This window comes from Quercus lobata, chromosome 3 (genome assembly GCF_001633185.2).
Source record: "Quercus lobata isolate SW786 chromosome 3, ValleyOak3.0 Primary Assembly, whole genome shotgun sequence".
NCBI classification, from domain to species: Eukaryota; Viridiplantae; Streptophyta; class Magnoliopsida; order Fagales; family Fagaceae; genus Quercus; species Quercus lobata.
The window spans coordinates 72530843-72556664 of NC_044906.1; the positions used below are offsets into that span (position 1 = coordinate 72530843).

The 25822-nt window shown below is 32.6% G+C and overlaps 3 protein-coding genes and 1 non-coding gene across 5 annotated transcripts; 2 read left to right on the plus strand and 2 right to left on the minus strand.

Annotated features, from left to right (window-relative positions):
• Positions 1-60: 60 nt before the first annotated feature.
• On the minus strand, positions 61-7076 carry LOC115978968 (triose phosphate/phosphate translocator, chloroplastic-like). Its single transcript, XM_031100900.1, has 12 exons — positions 6220-7076; positions 5958-6029; positions 5361-5426; positions 5176-5254; positions 4976-5096; positions 4209-4304; positions 3718-3830; positions 2890-2967; positions 2664-2780; positions 1566-1665; positions 1345-1445; positions 61-641 (listed from the first exon to the last, which is right to left on the minus strand). Exons 1-12 carry the CDS (start codon positions 6507-6509, stop codon positions 615-617), a joined length of 1260 nt encoding a protein of 419 aa, XP_030956760.1. The 5' UTR covers positions 6510-7076; the 3' UTR covers positions 61-614.
• A 4203-nt stretch (positions 7077-11279) lies between these two features.
• LOC115979600 lies at positions 11280-14578 on the plus strand. Of its 2 annotated transcripts, none has more exons than XM_031101653.1 (5): positions 11280-11450; positions 11548-11620; positions 13256-13307; positions 13427-13496; positions 14160-14578. In XM_031101653.1, exons 1-5 carry the CDS (start codon positions 11340-11342, stop codon positions 14244-14246), a joined length of 393 nt encoding a protein of 130 aa, XP_030957513.1. In that variant the 5' UTR covers positions 11280-11339; the 3' UTR covers positions 14247-14578. The 2 variants fall into 2 exon arrangements, with proteins under 2 accessions (XP_030957513.1, XP_030957515.1); XM_031101655.1 differs by having other exon boundaries at positions 11560-11620.
• A 3046-nt stretch (positions 14579-17624) lies between these two features.
• On the minus strand, positions 17625-21267 carry LOC115978969 (14-3-3-like protein GF14 iota). The gene is made up of 7 exons (XM_031100901.1): positions 20921-21267; positions 19531-19837; positions 19139-19226; positions 18915-19024; positions 18672-18820; positions 18147-18193; positions 17625-18058 (listed from the first exon to the last, which is right to left on the minus strand). The coding sequence occupies exons 1-7, from the start codon at positions 20991-20993 to the stop codon at positions 18053-18055; spliced, it is 780 nt and encodes a 259-aa protein (XP_030956761.1). The 5' UTR covers positions 20994-21267; the 3' UTR covers positions 17625-18052.
• Positions 21268-23227: 1960 nt separating this feature from the next.
• Positions 23228-23300, plus strand: TRNAA-UGC. The gene has a single exon. It is a non-coding gene; the product is annotated as a tRNA-Ala (tRNA).
• Positions 23301-25822: the final 2522 nt, after the last annotated feature.

A 25822-nucleotide genomic window follows, 5' to 3' on the forward strand; every position in this document is an offset into this window, starting at 1 on the left:
ATAATTCTAACCATTACGATATGTGATGAATTTTCCAAGACAGACTACAAAATCAATTAATAAAGAAAACAAAAAATGGCTGTTGCAATTTAATCTATAGCTTCCACATTCCCCTCTCGGGACATTGCAAATCCATCAAGCTCTAATCATATATTATATGGAATTACTTTTTTTTTTTTTTTTTTTTTTTAAATCGATTTTCTCCTCTTAAATTACTGAGTCATCAAGTAGGTCCACTAAATTAAGACCTACCACTAAAACATCTAACAAAGTTGTGTGTGTGAGAGACCAAATTGAAGCTTTTCCATTACAACAGTGCATTCTTCTAACACACCTGATAAAATTGAAATGGTACAATTTTGAAATACAATATGAGCTCTTAGAATTTGTAAAAAAACTTCCGTTTTGATCTTATTCTTTTCTCTATTTCCCAGAGCTGTTATTTTAATGGAAGAATCCACCAACGGCTTGGAAACTTGAACCATCCAATTTAAACAGCAGTACCAGATCTGTACTGCCTGAATCCAAAGATATCATCTCAAACAAGTTTTATGAATATCCTCACTACCCTCATTAATATACAGGGTTTCCATAGTCAATGCAACAGTGCAGCCCTATGATGTGGAAGTTGCTGCAGCCTTCTGAAAAGTTTAAGTAATATATGTGAGGCCCAAGTCAAAAAATGGCTTCTTCAAAAGGGGGGAAAAATTGAAGATAAGATACATAATAATTTTGGTCTATCACAGTTCAGTTCATGCTCATTTCAAATGCTAAAAGAAATATTTAGAAATAAAATCGAAGGGTCTAAAGGTGTTGATTGTTATTGTTATTATTTGATTTGCAAAAAGGGTCTAAACTTTAAAGCCTAAACGTGTACTAGAATAACTTGGGGGTGGCAGAAGTCGAATATTGCTTTACAGGCAGATAAAGAATAGAAATGAATGGAATGAAAAGAATCCTTTCCATTCCATCCACTGTTTGGAAGTTGATTGATATACTAGTAAAATTATCTATTTGTTTTCTTTGCATTCCTTCTTTAAAAATTCCCAAACACATTGGATGAAATGCACTATAATAAAATTATCTAGTAATGTGAAATGCCTAGGTTTTATTTCATAATGTGGCAGCATAGCCTAATGCCTATTGAATATAATAACATTTGTCTATAATGGCTCAAGTTATGCAGTAAACAATCATGTTTTTGTAAACGTGCTCTGAAGAACATTTGTTTTCTCAAGAAAAAAACAATCCATGTTTTACCTAATTAGTGGATGAACTTTCCTTTCAATTCATTCAATTTCACAAATAAAGGAAAAAATATCACAAACAGAATAGAAATATTACCCGTTTTTGCTCTTCTATGTTTGCCTTTATTAGGGAATAAATGGCTACACCCGCAATTGCTATAATAGTACCAATTCCAGTTTGTGTGGATATCCTATTGCCTGTGAAATTTGAAACCATAGGGATATGACATCAAATCTAAAATTTCCAGTACACTGAATTTTCAGAGTTGCTTATTTAACACTGCGTATAAATGTCATAAATAACCAATGAGCAATTACCAAATACAACAATAGAGAATCCAATGACAAAAACTCGCTTCAATACATTTCCAACAGCATGTGTAAGTGGTGCAACACGTTCTAAAGTGTTGGTAGCAACCTGCAATGTAATTTCAAACCTGAAGTTAGGAAACAGAAGAATGTGCTCCAACAAAATACTTTATCTGGGGCAGAGGAACCAAAAAAGGTTTCAGAAATACCAAACTGCAACTGTTAAGTGCTGATTGATTTTGTTGGACTTTATTGATCGTGATTGATGCTATTAGAGGGTTTTCAGCTTTGATTATATTATATTTTTATATCCATATATGATGCAATCTCATTATGAATTTACTTTGTTTACATTTTTTATGTAATTTGGGATCCTATTCAAAGGGCCCAAAATTCACTATTGTAGGCAGTTGATGGATTTTATAAAATTTGGGTTGGAAGCTTGCTTCAAGTGCTTGGTGGTGATTCTAAGCAAGCCTAGATGGTGATTCCTAAGTTCCTATGCTTCGTCCATGCTTGGTGCTGATTACAAACATTCCTAGTTGGTAATACCTTGGTTCTATTTTATTTTCATTGCTTTTCCTGATACCTAGATCCTATCTTTTTTTTTTTAAAAAAAATTCTTATTTTTGTTTCCCAAACGCAAGTCCCATTTTTAGAGTTTATTTTCCTGCATCAAGCTTGAGATATTGAGTCATATTGTGTTTCTATCAGACACCTAGACAAGTACACGGTTAAACAACCCAAGTAAAGGCACATGTTCAACAACTCATCCATGGTCCATTCAAATGCAAATTTATGTACAGTGGAATATGAAGAGATAAATGCCATAATTTAATGATGCAGCTTTTCTACTTTATAACTTAAGTCTTTTCAAATGATAGCATTCTTCAATATCCACATTGATTGGTCATGAAGAAGTAGCTGAGTAAGAAGAAAACCAAGTACTAATGATCTGATGAGGGGGTAATATCACAAACCCAGATGAGGGTTGAAGCAAATTGGAAGGCTGAGAGGTCAAGTCAACATCAACATATATCAAACACAGAGATCTCATATACCTTTAGATTAAAGGAGCAGTTGAATATGGCATGTTCTATAGCATACCTGATTGTACAGATGATAAAACATGCCAATCCAGAACAGATCAGAGAGGAATTTGTATAAACCCACTTTGGCAATAGCATCCCTAAAACCATATTGCATAAGTTGGGGGCCCTCAATCTGAAAGGAATCCAAGTAATCCCACGGTTATCTGTAATAAACTTTGATTGAAACATTGAGATAATAGATTAACAAAACTTTATACAATATTCAAGATAAATTAACTTACAATTATCGCTGGCGGAATGCAAACCAAGAGAGCAATAATTGAAATATAAGCATACACATTTGTACTGTCCATTCCTGTCTGTTAAAAATAAAAGGATTAATTAGACAACTTGGACTAATGGTCAATGGATGTAGAAAGAACTAGAAATGTATTACCTCCACTTAATTTATCCCAGAATTTTTCACACAATAGTTGCTCGGTTGGCTAATATATGAAATAGTTGTGGCTATTGGGATTATAGAATCTTGATGTACTTAAGGGTTGAATCAAATATAATAGTTCCCTTCCAAATACCTCATCTGTCAGGTGAAATTCTTAACTTTGTTTTACATTGCATCATTTATAGTAAGATTGTAAAAGGTGTTTGATAATCCTAGGAAAGAGGCAAGAGCACATGGTGTTTTACATACAATTAACCAACATTGGCTCTGTAATCCTAAAGATATCAATCAACGCAGCTCAACAACACTTTGTCACCTGATGCAGTTACAAAGGTGTAATTTAACACATCAAACATAACTCTATTTAGGAAAATTTCTGACTAGAGCTCACATAACTTGTTCCATACGAAAGACGCTTTTTAAACTTGCCTTTTGCTTTCCAGAAGAAATTCATGATTGCAACAGATTTTGACACAAGGATATGCCATAGCCAACAGAACTTAAAAACATTTGCTTTCTTAGACAAAACCCTTGTATCACTATCCACCTTCATGAACTAGGCCAAACAGCATACAATAACATGAACCTGGAAACTAAGCTCTAGGACTTATAAGATTAGAACAGAACTTATTCCTAAGCAAGTACCATGTTTTCTGAAAGTGCTTACCATTGCTTTCTTTGAATAGATACTCCTGTAGGTAAATGCTATGTTTGAAATCATCGCACTGATGAAACCAGTCCAATTGAAAGAAAGTTCAGTCAGTGATGCCATTGATACACCTGCAATAAAAGTTACAGACTATATCAGTAGTGGGTGGTGAAATATAAAAGCTGATTCTATACTGTATTCAGATTTAAGTAGTGAGCTGGCATTGCCAAGGTTGAGAAATTGGCTGCAGATGCATATCCATAGATGCACTCATGCACTGCATACAAACATATATATATATATATATATATATAGTGCACAAAACCCCCAATTCTGTGGGGTCTGTGAGAGGTGATGTGTGTGTGTGTGTTCTGTATGTGTTTAGTTCTTGACAAGATTACAGGCAGCATCAGTAATATCTCCCACATGCCAGATTTATGAAATCAAGCTTCTGTCCTTTCAATAAGAGAAGTAAATAGAAGGGAGAATTTCGGAGTCCAAAGAGTTACCAATAACAACTGGGGCCAATGATAGCCAGAGGGGCAAAGGAATTTGCTGGCCTAAAACAAACTGAGAAGCAGCAGCATTGAAGAATGGCTCCAAGGCTGCAGAAAATACATCAAGACTAGTTAGGAACTAGAAACTATCATAAAATTTACTGTCTCTCACCTTCACCAAAAATGTTGAGTATTATTGATCAAAGAGGCATTATCATGACATCTATATTAATTCAGATTAGCGTAATGGAATTAAATGAAAGAACAAGTTACAGACAAACTAAAATGTATGTCAATGAAAAAAATGTATGTGGTTATATCTACTTGCAATTGCTTTTCTTAGGAGCTTCCACCAATAGGAACCTATGCAGGAATACATTTTCATTACATCTTTAAGCACACATGGTTGATCATATACACCAATGAGTACCAACAAAAATCAACCCACAACATTGCCATCATCAAGCCAAGGAGGCAGTTAAGAACCACAAACAAAATTTTAATTTTGACAAAGTAAGAGAGCCCCAGCTGCAGAACATCCAATCTGGTGAGTAAAATGACAACTGGACACAGTCCTTTCAACTTGAACATATGATGCTGTTGATTTGCTCCAAAACATTGTAACCCTCATGCTTAAAAATAAAAAAAATAAAATAAGATGTTGACAGACACATGTATGCACACACTCAAAGATATGTCCAAAAGGACTTTCATCAGGCCAATAGATGTAAAATACTAATGAAATTAGTAAAAGAAGCTTTTTCCTCAAAATTTTCTACCTTTAATGGTGTGTGTGAAAGATACTGCAACAGCTGCAAATGATACATTAGACATGACATGTCCAAGGGCATGGCAGAATGCAACTGGAGTCAGTAGTACCAAGAGCTCCTTATTAATTGGCTGCATACAGGGTAAGACAAGTTCATTAATGCATGTACCTAGAGAAGAGAAGATAGCCAACGCAGAAGTTGAAACTTACAGCACGTTTTGGTAGACCAACACCCCACGAAACAAGACAGTACACCACTCCAACTAGGAGATGTACTACAGAAACAAAGCTGCAAAAGATATACAAGATTTTCAAATTGTCATATGGGGTGAGATTTTTCAAAAGCCACAACAATTTCAATATAATGAAAATGAAGCATTGTGAAAGAAGCATACTATGGATATGGGAAATAATTGTAGACTTTCTTGTTGAGTATATTGAAGATGACATTTAAGAAGTACCTGCATAGAAAACATGGAATTGTATAACATTCAGAGATTAAGTGCAATTGTTTAGTCAGTGAATTAGAACAGCATAATGTTAGCTTACAAAATCTCCTCCTTCATTTTATTAGGGCATGTATGATTCATGCGCTTTATAGTAAATAATTGACAGCACAACCAATGAGAATAAAGAAAATAACATGATTAGTGGGTGCAATATACATTTTATTCAAGTGAAAAAGGACAAGGAAAGAACATTTAAAAGTACATTGCAATGTGCATATACTCTGAACATAGTAGTATGTATATTTAAGGCTGCATTGACCCCTTGCACCCTCATATGGTTTTTTCACCCAAAAACAAAACATGAGAATTAGTTAAAAATTGTGACATATTCTATTAACTGAGTCCTCCGTTACAAATTTAAACAATTCCAAACTATTGCTATACCCTTCAAAAAATTCAACTGGGCACCTAAGTTCATATCTTATTGTGAACAAGCAATGTATCAAGTCTTAACACAAAAATGTACATACAATGATAGCTTACCACATAAAGAAAAAGAAACCAGTAACCAGTGCAGGATATCTCTCAGCAAAGCTCTTAGAAGGCTTGGCATACCTGCAATTTCAAATATGACTATCAATTATCAAACAAATACAGATCCCAAAATAAAAATCCAAACTGGTTGCTAAGAATTACATGTGAAAAAACAAACAAAAAAAAAATTCCCTTTCTTTTAGTTTTTTTCTCAGCATACAAACTTAGTCTTAAGTACTAAATAAAAGAAAATTGAAGTGATGAATTAGACCCGTCAGCATCTGCGGTTGTGGCCGCCACAACCGGAAATTCAACAGAGCCTCGCCGCCTCAACAATTCACTCCAACCAGAAAATCTCAAGGCCTTGCCTGAGAATTCAACAGGTTTCTGAGGTCCCTGGTTCTCTGGCAGTGGAGAAAAGGCCAAGCATGTGGACTTTGAACCCAGTGACCGAGTCTTGAGCACAACATGATTAGTTGTAACTTTCTTGGGTGACAAGTATAGTGAAGAAAATCTTGAAGTTTGGATTGAACATTGAAATGCGTTGGTCACTAAAGCCATGGTTTGCAACAAGACACAAACTTTATGGGATTTTGATAAGGAAAATGGTTTGAGGGGCTTCAATTCTTAGTGGGTTTTCTGAGTTTGGAAGAATACAAAGTACAATGAAATTAAAGAGCGTTGAAAACAAGAAACTGTATGCAGGGGATAAATTAGAAAGAGTACTATTTGGTTTCCTTGTTTTTAACTAACAAAAATAGTAGATATTATAACTATAGAAAATCCTATTTGTTGTGGATTTTTCTTTCTTTGTGAAGATAATGAACTAGATTCGGAGAAAACAATGGGTTTTGGTTTGAAAAACCAGACAAAATTAAGGAGGGAATGTAGTTGAAGCTTAAGGAAGTGAAACAGAAACTCAAAAACAGTTTCTGTTACAACAGGAATCTATGAAAAGCATCAAAGTTTGAGACTTTGAACTTTGAGTACTAGTTGCAAAGAGCGTATGGGAGTTGTTGGGTACAGTGATCATTGGGTGATGGACTTTCAATAAGAGAGAGACAGAGAGAGTGAGTGTAACATGGGGTAGTTGTTTTTTATTCTTTTCTGTTTTCTTAATTTCCCTCTTAAAATGGTATCTGCCTTTCATTTGTTTTGTGAAGAACCGTTGTTTAATAGGAGTTTGGTGACAAGTTTTCTTTTTTTTTTTAATACAATTAACACCTTTGAAGTTTGAGTTAACGTCAATTAAGTATAAGATATTTTAAAACTAACCAACTTAACTTCTACTCACCATGACAGAGAGCGGAGAAACAAGTCATGGTTTAGAGGCCAAATTATTAAATTTTAAAATGTTTTGAATCTGGTTGATATTAGTCTAAATCTCAAGAGTGTTAACTATATTTTACCTTAATTTTTTTATACATCCAATTATACATATATCATATGTATGACATATTCTCTCTTAAATAAGTCCAAAATTTAAGTTTCATTAAGTTTATAATTAACCCTTAAAGTTTGGTTTAATGGCTAATTTATTTAGATTAAATTCATCGAGTGTATTGTGTGGGTGGATATAGAATTTCACATTGTATTTGACAAATGAATCATGAATTTTGAGTTTATAAATGATTTATCAAATACTCTTCTATTTTCCCCCTAAAAAAAACCACTCTTCTATTTTATTTTACAATGGAAAAGATTTTTCTTAAGCATTTTATAATTAAAAGATTTAATGCGTTTTTAGAACGCACAAGAGGCATTGTCTCTTGCAGGGTCGGCCTTTTGGCTAATGATTCACCAATTGCAAATAGACATTTTGGGTTCCCACCACAGGCAATGTCTCTATCACATGACTCAGTCATTGTCATCAATCATCAGAAGTTTATGAGCCATGAATAGTAGCATAAATAATTTGAATAGTAAAATAAGTTAGCAAAAATAATCTTTGGCAAACGGATACGTAATGTCATTACTCATTTCAACTCTACAGAAGTTTATGAGCCATTGGACTAGAAAAGTTATTCCAATAAAATAATTTTGATGCCAAACAAAGTACCTCCATTATTGTTGGATATAACATCATGAATTGCTTTTCTAAGAATCTGGTCTTGATTTTTGCTTAAAGAAAGTAGAAAAAGTAGTCTTCTTTTGGTAAGGCAAGGCTTTTGTTGAGAACTTTAGTATATGGACAATATAAGATCAATTTTAGACACGTGTTACGTTTATGTCCTATCAAGTGTACTAAAGTTCTAAATGAACATACTTAGAAACATGAACACTTCATTTAATATGTTATACTCATGTCATTCTAGCCATTTTTATGTTATAATTTTCTAGAAATTATTTATGTCGTTATGTCATACTTGTATCTATAAAAGTCTCGGTGCATGCTTTCTAGAGGACATATCACACAAGCCAAAGCTCTTTTGTTAAATAATTAGTTGAAATGCTATAAAGCCAGGTAGCAGAACTAATCAACAATTGCTAGGAAAATAGATATTAGAAGATATGAATTGAACCTTAGTTGGAGATTGGGTTGAGGAAAATCTGTTGACCCATGCTGACAATTCCAAGTGTTGGTTACAACTTTTGAAGGTTAGTTATTCAGTTAATTAGATCACAATATTTTATTATGTGGGCTTGCAAAGCCTTTACTGTATTATTATAGTAATAATAAAGGGCCTGTGATGCTTGACGCATGCAATGGATGGCCATGCTGTTGGCATTGTCAGCTAGCGTCATTAGCATGCCCAGGTGGTCATTGTCAATTTGTCATCATTCTTATCCTTATTATACAAACATTTGCATTATTGAGATGATGAGATTTCAACTTTCAAGGCCATAAATGAGAAAGTGATAAGAAAACTGTGCCAGTTGTGATTGTTACTATCATGGACTTCATTTCTATTGCTACCTATAACTAGCCAAGAAAAGGATGTAAACTTGAAAACAATTGTAAGATTTTTCTTTTCTTTTTTTTCTTTTCTTTTCTTTTTGTTTTGGTTTGCAAGAGGCTTAATTGGAGTCTGTAAATCTAATACTTGGTTCAAAGACTTCTCTTCCTTCATAAAACATAGAAATCTACAACACCTTAATACAAAACTACAGCCTCAAACTAGTTGAAAAATTCATAAGATCTATCTTCTCCAAAGAGGCTCTAACTTTGATTATAACTAGTCGGTACCCTATGCAATGTACAAGAATTTTTAGCATAATACGATTTTCTCTCTCTTTTATTTTTTGTCTAAATATGAATTTGATAATTATTGTAATTATCAATAATAATTTATTAGACTAAATATGAAATTTTGTTATAGGAAAATTATTGTGTACTTCCGGAGTACCATAAATGCGTACTCTCTTCTCTCACATGAATGGTGGGTTCCACTAATTAAATTCATAGTGGGGCTCATCATTTATATGAGAAGAGGGAGTACGCATTTATGGTACTCCGGGAGTACCTAATAATTTTACTTGATGGAGTCTCCTTTGACTCAAGATGTACTACTTTTTTATAGTTAATACAAAAAATGGACTTTATTTTTTTTGGAGAAAAAGACAGGGAAAAAAAAAATTGACTTTTGATTGACCTCATAATATTTTGAAATATAAGCTTTTGAGTTTTGAGGTCCATAAAAGCTTTTGATTTTAAATTCTATTATATACTATATCCCCCATTAGAATCTTGCAAAGTGATATTTTCTTAAAATGCCACAATCATAATAATTACTTATTAATAATGATCATAATTATTAAATTTTTTATATATAAACTAATAAATGCCACAAACGTAATAAATACTTATTAATATTTATCATTATAATAAAGTAAAATTATTAGGTACTCCTAGAGTACCATAAATGCGTACTCCCCCCTCTCATATAAATGATGGTTTCCATCATAAATTTAATTAGTGGGACCCACCATTCATGTGAGAGGAGGAAGTACACATTTATGGTACTCCGGGAGTACACAATAATTTCCTATCAAGTAAATGCATTCATCCTATAAAAAAATGCCAATTAATTAGTAGTAATACTTTGTTTTATAAGAATTAGTAGTAATAGTTTGATATAAAGTCAGAGTGTGGTGAGGTGGCAAGCTAATTGAGGAGACTTCTAAGTAATGTGTCAAATGGCATAAATTTAGACTCTTTTTTAAAATTTAAAAAAAAAAAAAATTCAAACAATAAATAAAAGAGAGATAAAATCATATTGCCCAAAAGAGGGAGCGACAGGATAGGGATGGGTTTTGTTCATTCCACCTTGTTCCTCCCAATATTGTCCCCCAACTCTCTCTCTCTCTCTCTCTCTCTCTCTCTATATATATATATATATATGTATGTGTGTGTATATTTATTTATTTAAAGCACATTTATATATAATTTTTTTTAGAATACATATATTTTTGTATTTTTGTATTTATATATATATATATGTATATATATTTTTAATACATAAACAATTTATAATTTTTTTTAATTCCTTTGAAATGTTTCAAAATTAATCATTATACTTTTAGTTGTTTAAAAAAAAATGTCATTGCCATTAACTCTTTCTCAGATTTTGAGTTAAGACTTTTTAACAAAATCTCAGTAATTTTAATAGCAGCAAAGAAAGGAAGACATTTTTTAAATAACAAAAATGAGTGAATAAAGAATTTTGAAACACAACAAAAGTTGAGTACAAAATATATAATTAAACCTTCTCTCTCTCTCTCTCTCAAACCACTTCATTAGATCTTCTATGCACTAAACTCGATAAAATGGTGACCTATGTTTTAAAAACCAGACAGGACTGGCCGGTCCGACCAATTGAACTAAGAACCAAAGGCCAATTCAATCCGAAAAAAGGCCCAAAATTGGTGAAAATCAATCAACAATCGAAAAAAACCAGTCCAAAAACCGAGTTGAACTAGGAATTTTGAAAAAATAAGGTTTGGCTCTCTGTTCGGTTTTTAAAACCATGATGGTGACATGTTTCCCAAAATACCCTACCCAAAGAAGGGACAGAGACAAAACACCCAGCTTATCCTTATCCTTATCCCCCTTGGGCCTTGGCATCCCTAAAAATATTGGTTTTGGATCCATTAAACAAAACCACAACATTTTCGCCTAGGCCCACTCCAACACCTCTACTCAAAATTAGGGCTGGCCCAACAAAATTCCCCAATAGCAGTACCTACTAACACTTGCAGCTCTGTTCTGAATCAGACCCCAAAAACCCTAAAAAACAAAAATTGATCCCAGAAAAAGAAAAACACTGGAAACACTTTTTACAAAATTTACTGCAACAACACCACAAAATCTAAAACACAGTGCTTTTTTTTTTTTTCTCTGTTTGTGTGTGAAATACAAATAATAAAATAAAATAAAAAATTAAAAAAAAAATGAAAGAAATTGAGAGTGGAGGAGGGAAAGGAAGGGACGAAGAGCAAGACGGAATGTCCGTACACTCTCCTTGCAAAGCTCCTCCTTCCTCTGCTTCTTCTCTCCCCAAGGTATCAATTCCGTTCTCTCTCTCTCTCTCTCTCTCTCTCTCTCTCTCTCTAAATATTGTTTTTTTTTTTTTTGGTGATTGAATGGTGAATCTTTTAGGAGCAATCGCAGGTGGAATTGGAGCTTAGGCTGTTGGAAGCTCTCGAAATTTACCCACCTTTTAAATTACAAGGCAGGTTTATCCTATTTTTTCTTATTTTTTTTAATTTTTAATTTTAACTTTATAAATTTTCTATGTTTCTTTATCTTTGTTATTTATTTATGTGTTGGTGAATTGGTGTTGAATTTCTTATTCTGAAGAAATGAGAAAGGAGAAAAAATATTTTAAGCAATATATTGCACAAAAAAAAAAAAAAAAAAAAAAAGGAAGCTAATTTAGAAATTCAGTTATTTAAATTTCATATATTTTTTTTAAATTTTCAATTTAGTCCTTTAGCTTTAATTCTTTTGCAATCTAGTCCTTCTGTTTAATCAGCATCGTTTTGTCCACCAAATATTGAAATGAATGGCGAGATTGGATGGGAGTAGACGGAAAGGGCTAAATTGAAAATTGATTAAAGTTAAAAGACTGGAATGAAAAAAAAAAGGTTGAAATTTGAAGGATTGAATTACAAATAGCTCAAAATTAGAGGGTGTAATTTATAGTTTAGTGAAAAATTAAGTATTTAAGTGTTTCTTTAAAATTTTTAAGAATATTATATGAACCATCAATTATGTCCCAATGGAAAGCTGTGTCATTGAGTTTGAAACATGAAGGTTCAATTTGTGTTTCAGGGGTGTGTGTGAGTTTGAGACAGTTTTCTTGATTGCTATTTGTCTTTGGTGAGACAGTTTTCTTGAAACATTTGATATGTCATGCTTGAAGATAGTTTGAAGGGTTTAATGAACTTTGGATGAGAAATGAATGTAAGAGCATCAGCTTCTTGTTTGTGTTTTTTTTTTGCCAATGAATGGTTTGGTGACAATCCAAGCAAAATCATATGGCCAATGAAATCACATGAAATAATTTAATTGGGAAATTTAAGGTATAGCACCTAAAGAACTATATCTAGCTTTGTTCTTTTGTTTCTAAGTTATAGCATCAAAGCTTTCCAGTTCAAACTATAACCAACTTGAACATTTCCATGAAGATGGTTTTGAAATGCAACATTGTTTGTATGTATGTATGTAACAATTGGCATAGAAAAAACACTGAATGAGGGGTATGTTATGATACAATTCCTCAGAGGAATGCAGAAATGAGGTTATCTGCTCTCCTTGGTTAAGTGTTGCTGTCTCCATGTATTGAAGATTTCTGTGATGTTCTACTTTAACCCAAAAAGGAATTAAGCAGATTATCAATTTATGAATTGAAAGAAGCATGGCATGTTTAAAAGCAACTTATATTATTTGATATACGACATTGAGGATTTTATATTATAGCAAAGGTTCGATCAGTGTATTTTTCTCCATACTTGGGCAGCAGTTTTTTATTTTATTAATTGACAATGATGAAATAGCAAAGAGCTGATTAATGACTCCCAATGAACTCATATATGGTCTGGTTTTGGCAGAAAATCTTGAGTATTTGTATCCATTTTTTGTTTTTGTTGAATTAAATTTACAACCTGGTACATATAGAATCTGATGGCTTAGGTCAATTTAAGGGGTACTGTAATAACTTTCATATTGTCAAGAAAAAATTCCTCTATCATGTAATGCACTTGTTATTATTAAGAAAATTAAGGTACATCAACTTCCATTTGTGTTCTTACCTTATTAGTATATCTAGCAATGGATGAGCACTCAACAAATTGTTTCCATGCAGGGATACATCGTCACTTTGTCCTCTTTGGTTTGATGGAATTTCTTCGGAAAAGGTTTCTTTTGTCTCAAAAATCTCTTTTGTTCAAAACTATACCATGGTTTTGGAGCACAGATTTTTGTGAACATTCATTTTCTGGTACATGCTCTTAAAATATTTAAGTTCTTGTCACAGCTTTGATCGACCGTTTTCTTCGGATGAGGTCCTGCAGTTACTGGATCGTTTCTACAACTTAGAATTGCTGGTATTTATTAATTTAAATGATACATATCTTTTTCTTCTCCCATAATGCCATCAATTGCTATGAACTCATTTTTATACACAAAAAGAAAATCAATGGACCTCTCTTTTTCGAATTCTCCTTCCCATTTTCCTTTTTCTCTTAACTTTCTAAACCCCATGTAAATTAGTAACTATTTGTCACTCAATCAAATTTTGCAGTTCAAATGTTGCAAATATTAAAATACCTAGTTATCTACTTATCTTTTGGTTTAATGGTATTTTGGTAACCATGCTTTTATGCATTGCAATGCTTGATGACCAACGTGGTGTTCATAAAATAAAGTGTAGCTCAGGTGAAGATGTAGGCATACATAAATGAAGTGTTAGAATAATTAGATACTAGGTGAGAACATATGAAAGTAAATGTAGCTGATAGACATGCAAAGCTCTTTGTTGGAGGTTACTATCTAAGGATAAAGAGCAAGAATGAATTAGAAGAATAAATTACACACATAGATTTGGAAACATGAATTTCTTAATTGCAAATATGCAATTTTGAAATATGCATTTGTAAATATGCATTCTAGAAAATCCCCCTCCCCCTATCTATTTGATTTTTTGTTTCAAGAGCTGATCCATTAATTTACATGTTGATCTTGCTCTTTTCTGTTCTTTTAAATTTCAGAAACCAGATGATGAAGATGTGGAACTCCTGAATCATGAGGAAGATTTTTGCTTGCCTCAAAGTTATTTCATCAAGGAAGAGTCGTAACTCACAATTTTGGTATATATACATGTTTTGTTTAAACTTGTTTGTTCAGCCTCTGATGTATGATGGCTGTATCCGTTGCACCTATTTCCTTTTTTTTCTTTTTTTTCTTTTTTGTGGTAGATTGTACAGTGGCAGTTTTGTCTGTCTTTTATCTTAATCTAACTCATAATGGTTAGGTGCAAACTTGATGAGCAATCGATGTTGCTTTAAAATCTTCAATAGGGTTAGCGTGTTGATATAGTTCTTGTAGTTGTCTCTTATATGGGTTTCCTCTCTGTCGAGTTGAAACTATGATTGATGCAGAGCCATGGCGAGTAGCCAAACTTTTGCAAGTGACGAGTTTTCTATTCAGATAATGATTTTCTTGTAGAAAGAGTTGAACCAGCATGTAATGAGGCAAGAGTATCTGTTCCTTGAGTCAAGTCAACTAATTCTAAACAAGTCACTGCAGACTTTGATCTTTTGTTGATGCTTTGGAAACAAAAGTTGCAGCTTAGTTTTAATAGAGGTGGGTTTAGTTTACCAATCAGTTTGACATAATGAGGGCTTAGAAACTATCATTTGGTTGGAAATCCCCTTCAATGAGTCATTTATCATTTAACTTTAGCATGAGCTGCCCAAATTATTTTGTCACCAATCCCACAAGGATCGTTATTTTCCATGTTTAAACTAATGGCAATAGTGAAGTTCACAAGATTAGTCCCTATTTTCGTGTGTGAATTGTGAAGACAGCTCCATATTCTCCATCTCATCAAGATAGGTTCCCAATTTCCTCCTCCTTTTTTGCTGAATGTTCCCAATTTCCTTCTAGTCATAAATGGGAAATTATTGTGTACTCTCGCAATATCATAAATGCGTACTTTCTCCTCTCATATAAATGGTGGGTCTCACTAATTAAATTCATGGTGGGACTCACCATTATGTGAAAGGGGGAAGTACGCATTTATAGTACTCCGAAAGTACCTAATAATTTTCCGTCATAAACAGTCATTCATTTGAAATTATGATACGAGGCTTCTTTGAAATTTTATACTCCTATTTTTGTCTTCCCTAATTCTTTTTTTTTTTTTTCTCTCTCTCTCAATTGTATTCAATTTTAAAAAGAGAAAGAAAAGCAAGAATATAAATTCCTAGACCTAATCTGGAACGTTAAAAGCTTTCATCAAGGGCTTTAACAAGGGTTTCAGTGCATTGGATGGTACACAAGCTCAACACTTGGCATTTTTTGATCACATGTGGTTCCTGTGTTGTGTCTAGTGCACTAGATTAAAGGACACAAGTCCAATCTTGAAGGTATAAACTTATCCCTTAAGCATGGAAAAAAATATTTTTGAGATAATGCAATTTCAGTGTACATGGTAACTCCATAAGAAACACTAAAGATATCTAATATATTGTTTGGAAATATATTCACCAAAGATGAAATTTAGGTACAAGTTTTTATGTGTTGTACTATGTTCCCCCAAAACTAAATGAGGATAAAATTGCCTATTATAACCTCTCTTATACCTCACAAAAGTTGTAGTTTTGTACACTAGGTATGATTACTACGTTCTCCAATTAAATTTAACCACAAAACTCTATTTTTTCCAATTAAATTTAACCACTCTAACTTTATACTGGTCAATGAACTATATAGTTGAATTTAAGTATTATTAGGAAAGAAATACTTTTGTGCTGTATTGATTAATGCAACCATGTGGTTGAATTGAATCAAGGCATTTAAGGTAAAACACCTTGGCAACTATACTTAAGTTTTATCCAAACACAAGAAAGTTACTCTCTCCGTCCCAGTTTAATTGTCCTCTATTTCATTTTGGAATGTCCCAAAATATTGTCATCTTTCTAAAAATAAAATTAATTAATTTACTAATGTTCCTATTATACCCCTACTTTATTTTTAAAACTATTTGAAAAGGAAACTAACAAATATTTAAAAAATCAATCTAATTGGAGTACCTTTTTAATTGCCTTATTAAAAGTAACTCTTTTAAAAAAAAAGAAAAAACTAATAAACTTATTTAAGGATAGTTTTGTAAATTTATACATTTTTATAAGGCAGACAAGACAATAAGTGATGTTTCTTTAAAAAGTTTAACTTTTTAAACATGACAAACAAATTGAGACGGAAGAAGTATTTGTTAACGTTGGTCTTGCTTGTTCCCATATAAACTCAAAGCTCTATTTCATTTTGGAATGTCCCAAAATATTGTCATCTTTCTAAAAATAAAATTAATTAATTTACTAATGTTCCTATTATACCCCAACTTTATTTTTAAAACTATTTGAAAAGGAAACTAACAAATATTAAAAAAATAAATCTAATTGGAGTACCTTTTTAGTTGCCTTATTAAAAGTAACTCTTTTTTTTTTTTTTAAATAATAATAAACTTATTTAAGGATAGTTAAATTTATACATTTTTATAAGGCAGACAAGACAATAAGTGATGTTTCTTTAAAAAGTTTAACTTTTCAAACATGACAAACAAATTGAGACAGAGGGAGTATTTGTTAACGTTGGTCTTGCTTGTTCCCATATAAACTCAAAGCTCTATTTCATTTTGGAATATCCCAAAATATTGTTATCTTTCTAAAAATAAAATTAATTAATTTACTAATGTTTCTATTATACCCCAACTTTATTTTTAAGACTATTTGAAAAGGAAACTAACAAATATTTAAAAAATAAATCTAATTGGAGAACCTTTTTAGTTGCCTTATTAAAAGTAACTTTTTTTAAAAAAATAATAATAATAATAAAAAACTTATTTAAGGATAGTTAAACTTATACATTTTTATAAGGCAGATAAGACAATAAGTGATGTTTCTTTAAAAAGCTTAACTTTTCAAACATGACAAATAAATTGGGACGGAAGGAGTATTTGTTAACGTTGGTCTTGCTTGTTCCCATATAAACTCAAAGCTCCTATCCGAGAAAGTTTCAGGGAATTCTGCCTCTAAGGAGTTGCCCCGCCTATGTTGTGTGAACTTTTATAAATACAAATAAAATGCCAGTTCCCCCCCCAAATAAAAAAAAAAGGGACCTAATATTGATGGAAAAACCATGATTATTTTTTTAGATCCCTTAATAAACAAGTAGAATCTTATGCATAAGTTGCACGTAACCAATATCTCACAATATATGACATCCACGAGTGAGTACTACTGTGTAGTCTCACATGTGAGCCATCAATTGCATAGAAGATAATTTTCTCAAGAAAACATGTTCAATATTTTGAATATAGTTCGTGTTTTGGAAAATGATGCAAATAGGAGATTAATATATAAAAATAAAGATAAGTGGGTTTATATTCAGCCATATTGAAAGTTAGATGAAAATTAAAATGTGTTCCATATGAGAAAGCTACATGTCAAATCTAGAAGCAAATTATAAATCACTCTCCAACAAACAAAAGAAATTAAGAAACCATATGTAAAGTGGTGGATCGGGTATCCGATCCAACAGTTTTCAATCTACAAAGTCTAATCCGGCATTACAACAAACCTCAAACCAACAAAAGATGTTAAAGAAAAAGGTAAAATCATCCATTGCTTAAATAACAAATCTCAGTTAATTAACATTAATCAAAATGCAAAATAATGGAAGAAAAAAGTAAATCTAAGAAATAAAAGGGGCATACAACTGATTGATCTTCTGGCTTTGGTTGGACCCAAAAAGATCAATAAAATTATAATGTCCACATTGTTCAGTCCAATTTCCCTTGTGAGAAAAGCTGAAGAAAACACTTTCACAAAGCACTCTGATATCCAACTGCTATTTTGCAGGGGTCTCTCAGGTAGCCCCATCAGTGCTGCAGAATAGTTTAAGCTAGATTTTTTAGTAATAGCAAAGGTAATCATTATTTAATTAAAGTAAAGAGAAATCATGCAATCACTAACCTCGGCTTCGGCAGGTTTGGACTCATCTCCTTTGAAGTTGTCTTCACCTGCATGACAGCACTTATGTTTGAGTATCCACTTTCAGAAATATGTTTCCGGTAAACATTTAAGCTAAAATTAAACGTATACTTCAGTTTTCTATCAAACGGGGAGTATTAGCCTAAAGTGCTTTAAAAAATTTTCCAAACAGGAAGGTTTAGAAGGAGATGTATTCTGTTCCCTCTTACTAACAAGAAAGTGTCTCATGCATCGAATATATGAATCCTACATCTCACAACGTGTGGGTCCATTGTGACGGGATGGGAGACCTACACACTATCAGAGGGAGGATATATATATCCTATGCAAGAGACAATTATTGTTACCAACGCCAGGGGACAAATAGAGTGACCAATCAAGTAGACACCACACAAAGTGTACACTTTCTGTGCAGCAATCACCTAAAGTTTTTAGCTAATAGATCATCATTTTAAAACAATTCAATAAACTAAACCATCTGACATCTATCCACTGGGTCCATAATACCTCCATCTTCAGGCAAATCAGAGGTCCAGAGAGTGAGGTTGTCTCTCAACAACTGCATTATCAGGGTGCTGTCCTTGTATGACTCCTCACTCAAGGTGTCCAGCTCTGCAATTGCCTCATCAAAAGCTTGTTTAGCCAAATGGCAGGCCCTGAAAGTTCCAGTAACAATGTTAAATCAAGACAGACTAGCATGAATATGATTCAAAATTCCTAAGCATGATAACAAGGGAAATAGCTCAATACCTCTCAGGTGAGTTCATTATCTCATAGTAGAAGACAGAAAAATTGAGAGCAAGGCCAAGACGGATTGGGTGGGTTGATGGAAGATCTGTGTTTGCAGTGGCCGAAGCAGCCTAACAAAGAGATGGCAGGAAGGCACATCAAGTAATGTCAAAAATAAAGAATGATACATGAACATGCATTGTTTGAATATTGGTGGATATGCAAGATATATCAAATAAACATGCCTCGTATCCCTTCAATGACTGCTCAGCTGCCTCTTTCCTGTCCTGTTCAGTCTTAAACTCAGCAAGATACCGATAATAGTCACCTTTCCTGAAGTCAAGCATAACACATCAAACCAAAGAAGTATAATATTTCCCAAAGTAATAAGTATAATCAAAACATAAATATGCATAAATAGATATACGGGAAGCAGAAAAAGTAAATTATAATCATATCCAAGCATAATTATTCTCTTGTTTTTTTATCCTTTGGAATATATTCAATATAAAAATATCAGATATACATATAACTATATTCAATAAAAGTAATCAATTGCATGGACTGCTACAGGAGTTGCTTTGATCACATAAGCAGCAAAATGATGGGATCTACCCTAAATGAGTACATGACTCACATTTTGTAGTAAAAAACCGTGGCCTCTCCCGAAGAGGATGAGGGGATCAGGTGCTTGTCAATGATACTAAGAATGTCATTGCAAATCTTGCAGAGTTCCTCCTCAACCTTCTGGCGGTAACCCTTAATAAGTCTAACATTGTTGTCATTTCCCTTAGACTCCTCCTTCTGCTCAATTGAAGACATAATGCGCCAAGAAGCTCTCCTAGCACCAATGACATTTTTGTATCCCACAGAGAGGAGGTTCCTCTCCTCCACAGTCAGCTCAAGATCAAGTCTTGCAACCTTTTTCATACACTCGACCATTTCTGGGTCATCAATCAAATACAAGAATTTAGATAGAAATAACTTCCATAATATAACTGAAAAATAGTTTCTGAAATACATTTTATATAAAAATGTCCTTTTTAATTGAATACACATAGCTTTTTTCACATGTTCTTTTTTATAAGTACAGTGATGTACACAGTACTCAATCTTGCAATGTACCAATAATCCAAAACTCAAAGGCAAACATACTATCCAAACAAAAGCTATTCACTTATTAAGACCCAAAAAAAAAAAAAAACTTTTGGCATATGACTGCTTAATGGATGAAGAAAACATTGAAACAAGTGGGTTCCTAAAATGCCTTCATATGCTTAAAAATGGGTTTCCTTTCTTTAGAAGGGAAAAAAAAAATGCTCTTTTCATCTCTTTTTCACCTAAAATAAACTTTTTTGCTCCTAAAATTCGGTTCAAATTAGATTTTTCAGCTTTCAAATTTAAAAAGTTTCAATTTCGTCCCTAAAAAATCTTAAAGGTATCAATCTTATAACATGGCCTGACACAAATCTAACAGAAAAATAGACGTGACAACGAAATTGATACCTTTTTTTAATTGTTTCAAAGACAAAAATGGAAACTTTTTAAATTTTAGGAACAAAAATGAAATCGAACTCATTCCAAATTAAACAGATCAAAAGTACATTTCAATAAATTTCTTCATTCCATTTCAAATAAATACATGGATACAACACAAAAAGGTTTACCACGCGAAAAAATAATTTTCCTAGTATCTTCCATTTATTTACTTCTTCAACAACAACGAAGCCCAAGTCCCAAAATTTTACAGACAACTATGAATCCTCAACAGACTAATCAAAATTTTACATACATTACAAATTTCTCTTAAGATTTATTTACACAAAAACCAAATATAATAACAAATCCAAATCTAACAACATTATTAATGCCAGCTATGAATCCAATAAATCATGTTACAACAACATTAATGAACATTTCAAATTGAATCTCAGATCAAAAAAACAAATCATACATTAATTAATGTAAACAACAAACATTCAAACATCAACAAATCCTTAAAACAAACAAAAAGATCCGGACGAAACCTTCGTAACGCTCGGCTTGTTCGGCGAGTTTGGCCAAGTAAACCTGTGTCTCTCTCTCCTTCTCCGTCGACATTTTTTTTTTTTTTTTTCACACAAAAAAAAAAATTAGCAAAAATTGAAAAAACTAAAAATAAAAAATGAGAGAGAGAAAACCCAAAAACAAAAAAGTGAGATGAGAATGTCAGATGCGAAGAGAATGGAGAAGGGTTTATATATAGAGGAAAGAGGAAGGGCTGTTAAAGATCGAGGCCAGGGAAGACTAGATCTGGACCGTTGGTTGAGTGCTGTGGGATTTGAAAATAATGAACTCCCCCCGCGCGATTCGTGAGTTTTTTTTTTTTTTTTTTGGGTTTTGTTGGGTGTGTTCATTTTGGGGGACTCAACCAACTTTGTTTTTCTTCCTCTTTTGTTTTTCTAGGATAGCAACACTCTCCCCTCCAAAAAAAAATAATAATTAAAAAAAATAAAAAAATAAAAAAAGAGGATAGCAACACTCTCGTAACAAATTTTAAGTGGCGTATTGTTATTGGCTGTTACGGGTGAGTAGAGACATAATTTAAGTTGTAGATTCAAGTTAGAATCGATAATAATTTACCCATTTATGATTTGTTGTGAATATAATACTTCCCTTTATTTTTTGAGTTGAATTTGTTCAATCCCTACTGTTGGAAGGGTTTTTTGGGTAACACGGATTTAAAATTTGTTTTATTTTTCTAAAAATGTTTTTTGTGTTTAATATAAGTGAAGGTGGGAATTTGAACTCATGTTCTGTCGATGAAAAAACCAAGCTCTTGCAAAATTAGTTCAAAGTATCTAATTTTTCGGGAATTTTTATTTATGAAATATTAATGTTGAGATACTATTGAACAGCTATTGGTATTTCGTTTTGGATTAGTTGTTCATTGCAATCGTTTTGATTCACCATCTAGTAAAAGACTGTAAAATGTCTTAACAAATTTATGCTAGGAATTTTACTTAAGTTACGAGACTTTTTGACCATTTTTTGTTCTCGTTGAGAAAAGGAAAATATTCAATGTCATGATACGCGTGTATAAGTTTTGATTCGCCTTTTAGTAAAAGACTGTAAAATATCTTAACAAATTTATGCTAGAAATTTTACTTAAATTACAAAGCTTTTTGACCATTTTTTGTTCTCGTTGAAAAGGAAAACATTCAATGTCATGATATGCGTATATAAGTTTAGTTTGATGACAAGTTTGGATAGATGTCAGTAAACAGTGGTGTATAATGGACATTAATTAATCATATATTTGAGTCTCTTGTGATTAATTTTAATTTTTAGGAGGCATAACTCATTATAGACATGTCACTGGGATACCTACAAAAATAAAGATTTGGCTTGGGGGCATTGGTACGGCAAGATGATGAACCAATGGTTAGATGGCCAATCTTATCAACAACCAAAAAAAAAAAAAAAGGTTAGATGTCCAACATGTTAGTTGGATAATTAAAAACAAAGATTCAATTGGGTGGCATTGACCAAATCACTTTGATGCCTATGTCAGTGATGATCTCGCCAAGAATTAGCTTTAGGAGGTCTTATGCACTAATATTTTCATGCACTATACTTTTCTTAGCCTTGGGGATCTTGGATTTATAGGCTCATTAGAGATGCACATTCTTTGATTGTAGCCCCATCTCAATCGTGGCCTTAATGGTTTTGTTGCTATTGCTGTTATAAGCATGATTGGTGAGGTTGCCGTGCTCATCCCAAGAGCTTGGGCCATGATGCTTTAGCTATAGGATTGAGCCTATAGTCATATGTTTGGACCTCTTGTCCATGAAGTCCCAAGCCTTTTTTTTTTTTTTGGGTGATATGACATGTTGCTTTAGTCTCATGTTGTCATGAATTGCTTTGACTATCCTCCATATGACCATATATGATATATATCAAATTGCATTGTTTTTGCAACCTGTTATGTTTCTCAATATGTTTTTATCAATTAAAATTTAAAACATTCATTTTAAACAATTGATTCATCTAATGGTATACACAAAACTATGAGTGATTCCATTTACACCTCTTCTGCTACATTTCTACAAGATACTAGTTGCCTTGCTAAGTAGGGATCAATAGCATTAGCATCCTTCATTAATTAAACCCAATATTGCTCCCTCCTACAAAATGCAATCATACTTACATTTTGCAATAAAATTTCATGAATCGATCTGCAATGTTCACCAATGGATATGATTCCCTTATTGTAGTTTCTATAAACAGTTAAGAAAATAGAGTAGTATTGTTAAAACAAATATATAATGAATATCTCCTGCTCAATCACAAATGGGGATGTAGCTCAAATGGTAGAGCGCTCGCTTTGCATGCGAGAGGTACAGGGTTCGATCCCCTGCATCTCCAAATTCCTTTGAACATTATTTTTTTAGTTAAGTTTGAATCAACTTTTGATTCTGTTCAACATATTTTTTTAGTGCTTTTCTCTCACTGTTACCCTGTTACCAAGTTTAGATCAAGTTCTGATTGTTTCTCTTCTCTCACTGTTATCGTGTTTCCAAGTTTTGATTGAAGGAATTCGATGCAGTTGACAATCTAAAGCTGACCCTTTTCAAGACTTATCAGTGTGATGACTTATGAGGCTATCAAAAGATTACACCAGAGAAAATGAATGATTGGGTCTCTCAAGTTTCAACTAGAGCCTCGTGATCAAAAAGGATGTGATGTGTAATACGACTAGATGATTGCACAAAAGCCAAAAGACTAATCTATGCAGAGTTTTAAGGAATGCACAAGAGAGGGTGCATGTCAATTCTGAGTATTAGAATTTAGACGTTGAAATCGCTACAATGGTCTTGCTAGCAAGAGAAACCAAGATTAACTTCTAAGCATGTGCCATGGAATAATGAAGCTCTTTGAGGTAGAAAAGGGCAAGTAAACGGACCCGGATGTTTAGAAAGATTGATGGACATGATCAACATCTTGTTATTGCGAAGATGTGGAGAGGGAAGGGTTTAAAGACCAAAAGGTAAATTTTGACACCGGTCTTGTGTTTGAATTATTTGGTTTAGAGAGGAAAGTTAGCCGAAGTAGAAAGCATGATTATTTGTGAGAAAAAGTGATGAGGTAAACTTAATTTTGTTATATAAATCATACTGTTATTTTGTAGATAGATAAAATTTTAGCAACCCTAATATAATTATTCTTTATCATTAGGTCAAGACATGAATAAATTTTTTGTGCAAGCCAGATTTAAATATTAAATTTTTTATTTGATGACAAAAAATTTTACTAATTAAATTAAGCGGAACCCATAAATCCAAACCAATTTTAAACCTATTGGACTAAAAAATGTAATCCCAAAATCACCCTAAACTCATAAATTTTTTGAAATCCTTACTATTAGGGTTAAGTTGGATCAGAAACCCACAATATTTGATATTTTCATTTATACACTTTAAGAATCTCTAATTTTGCTGTTCAAAACAATAGTAATACACCATTTTTTCCTATCTTATTACAATAAATGACAAAAGAGGATTCAAACTCAAGTAGTATTACTATTACTAACGTAGGTCTTTTTATAAGAAGAATTAGTAGTATTGTTGACATATAAAACTTAATTAATTACTTTTTCTTTCTTTTCCTTTTAAAGTAATTAAAGAAAATGAAACAAGTTCTCCTCAATGTTTTGAATTCTGTTTTGTTCCATTCTGATAGGAACGACTAGAATATTTTGTACCAGATATAAAACTAGTACTTGGAACCTCTTTATTTCACCTTGGCACAAATTCTAATGCATTTTTGTTATTTCAGTGAATTTCAATCCAAATGTGGATTTCAGACGAAATGGTTATACACTATGATTATTATTATTATTATTATTATTATATAATACTATAAATTAATATAGAAATTTCATTTCAATCGATAAACCAAAATTGTCACTAAAACGGAACTTTGGTTTTCCAAAAAACATTAAAAAAAAAAAAAAAACGCATGAAATGGATGGGCCTTAACAAGCCCAAATACTCTCAGCCCAGACCAAATACTCCAACCCATATTCATCTATGGCTGATAGAGAGAGACTCCTTCGTTATAGAGAGAAATATGTAGCGGGTCAAGCCCACTTAATGTGGTAGATGCCCTTGAATGAAGACTCCTATTCCAAACAGAAATTGGAAATACTATTGGATTAGACATGTGGTGCCGCATGAAAGTGTGGCGACAGACTTCGTTATAAAAGCAAGCAGTGGTGCCGCATAAGGGGAGAGCTACGTGAAAAAAGAGAAACAAGAAGAGAAGAAAGTTATAGAGGAGAAAAATAGTGTGTGCGTGAATCTATAACTGCGAGACATTCACAAGAAGATTTATTATTATTATAAACTATGGTGAACATGATAATAGGTTACAGGTTCGACCCCAATGACGAGGAGCTAGCCACTTAACCCAGTCAAAGACTGTGATTTGTATGGTAAGAAAGAACCTTGGGAATGTTTTCTGCAGGAGATCCTGTTGTTAAACAACTCTATTTCTTCACAAAGCTTAAAACTTATGACAATGGCACCTGCTTCGACCGAAGAGTAGGATCAGGTTCATGGAGCAAGGATAAATTCTGCAAGACTTCATTAAAAGGGATTGAGAAAAGTAGATTTCGCTATGAAAGCAACGAGAACTCGCCATCTAAACAAAATGGTAACTGGATTTTGTATGAGTACAAAGACTTGAACCCTCCAAATCAAGATGTGATCGAGTATAGTTAGTTTTTGCTTTTCTTTTTTTTTCAATCCCTAAAATTTAATATTGGTTTTAGTGTATGAAGCACTAACACTTCATTTAGCGATAAACTCATGTTAATTATACCGGTGTGCTACTCATATCTACTGGCCCAAAGCATATGGCTGTTTCTTACCCAAAGTGTTAGTATC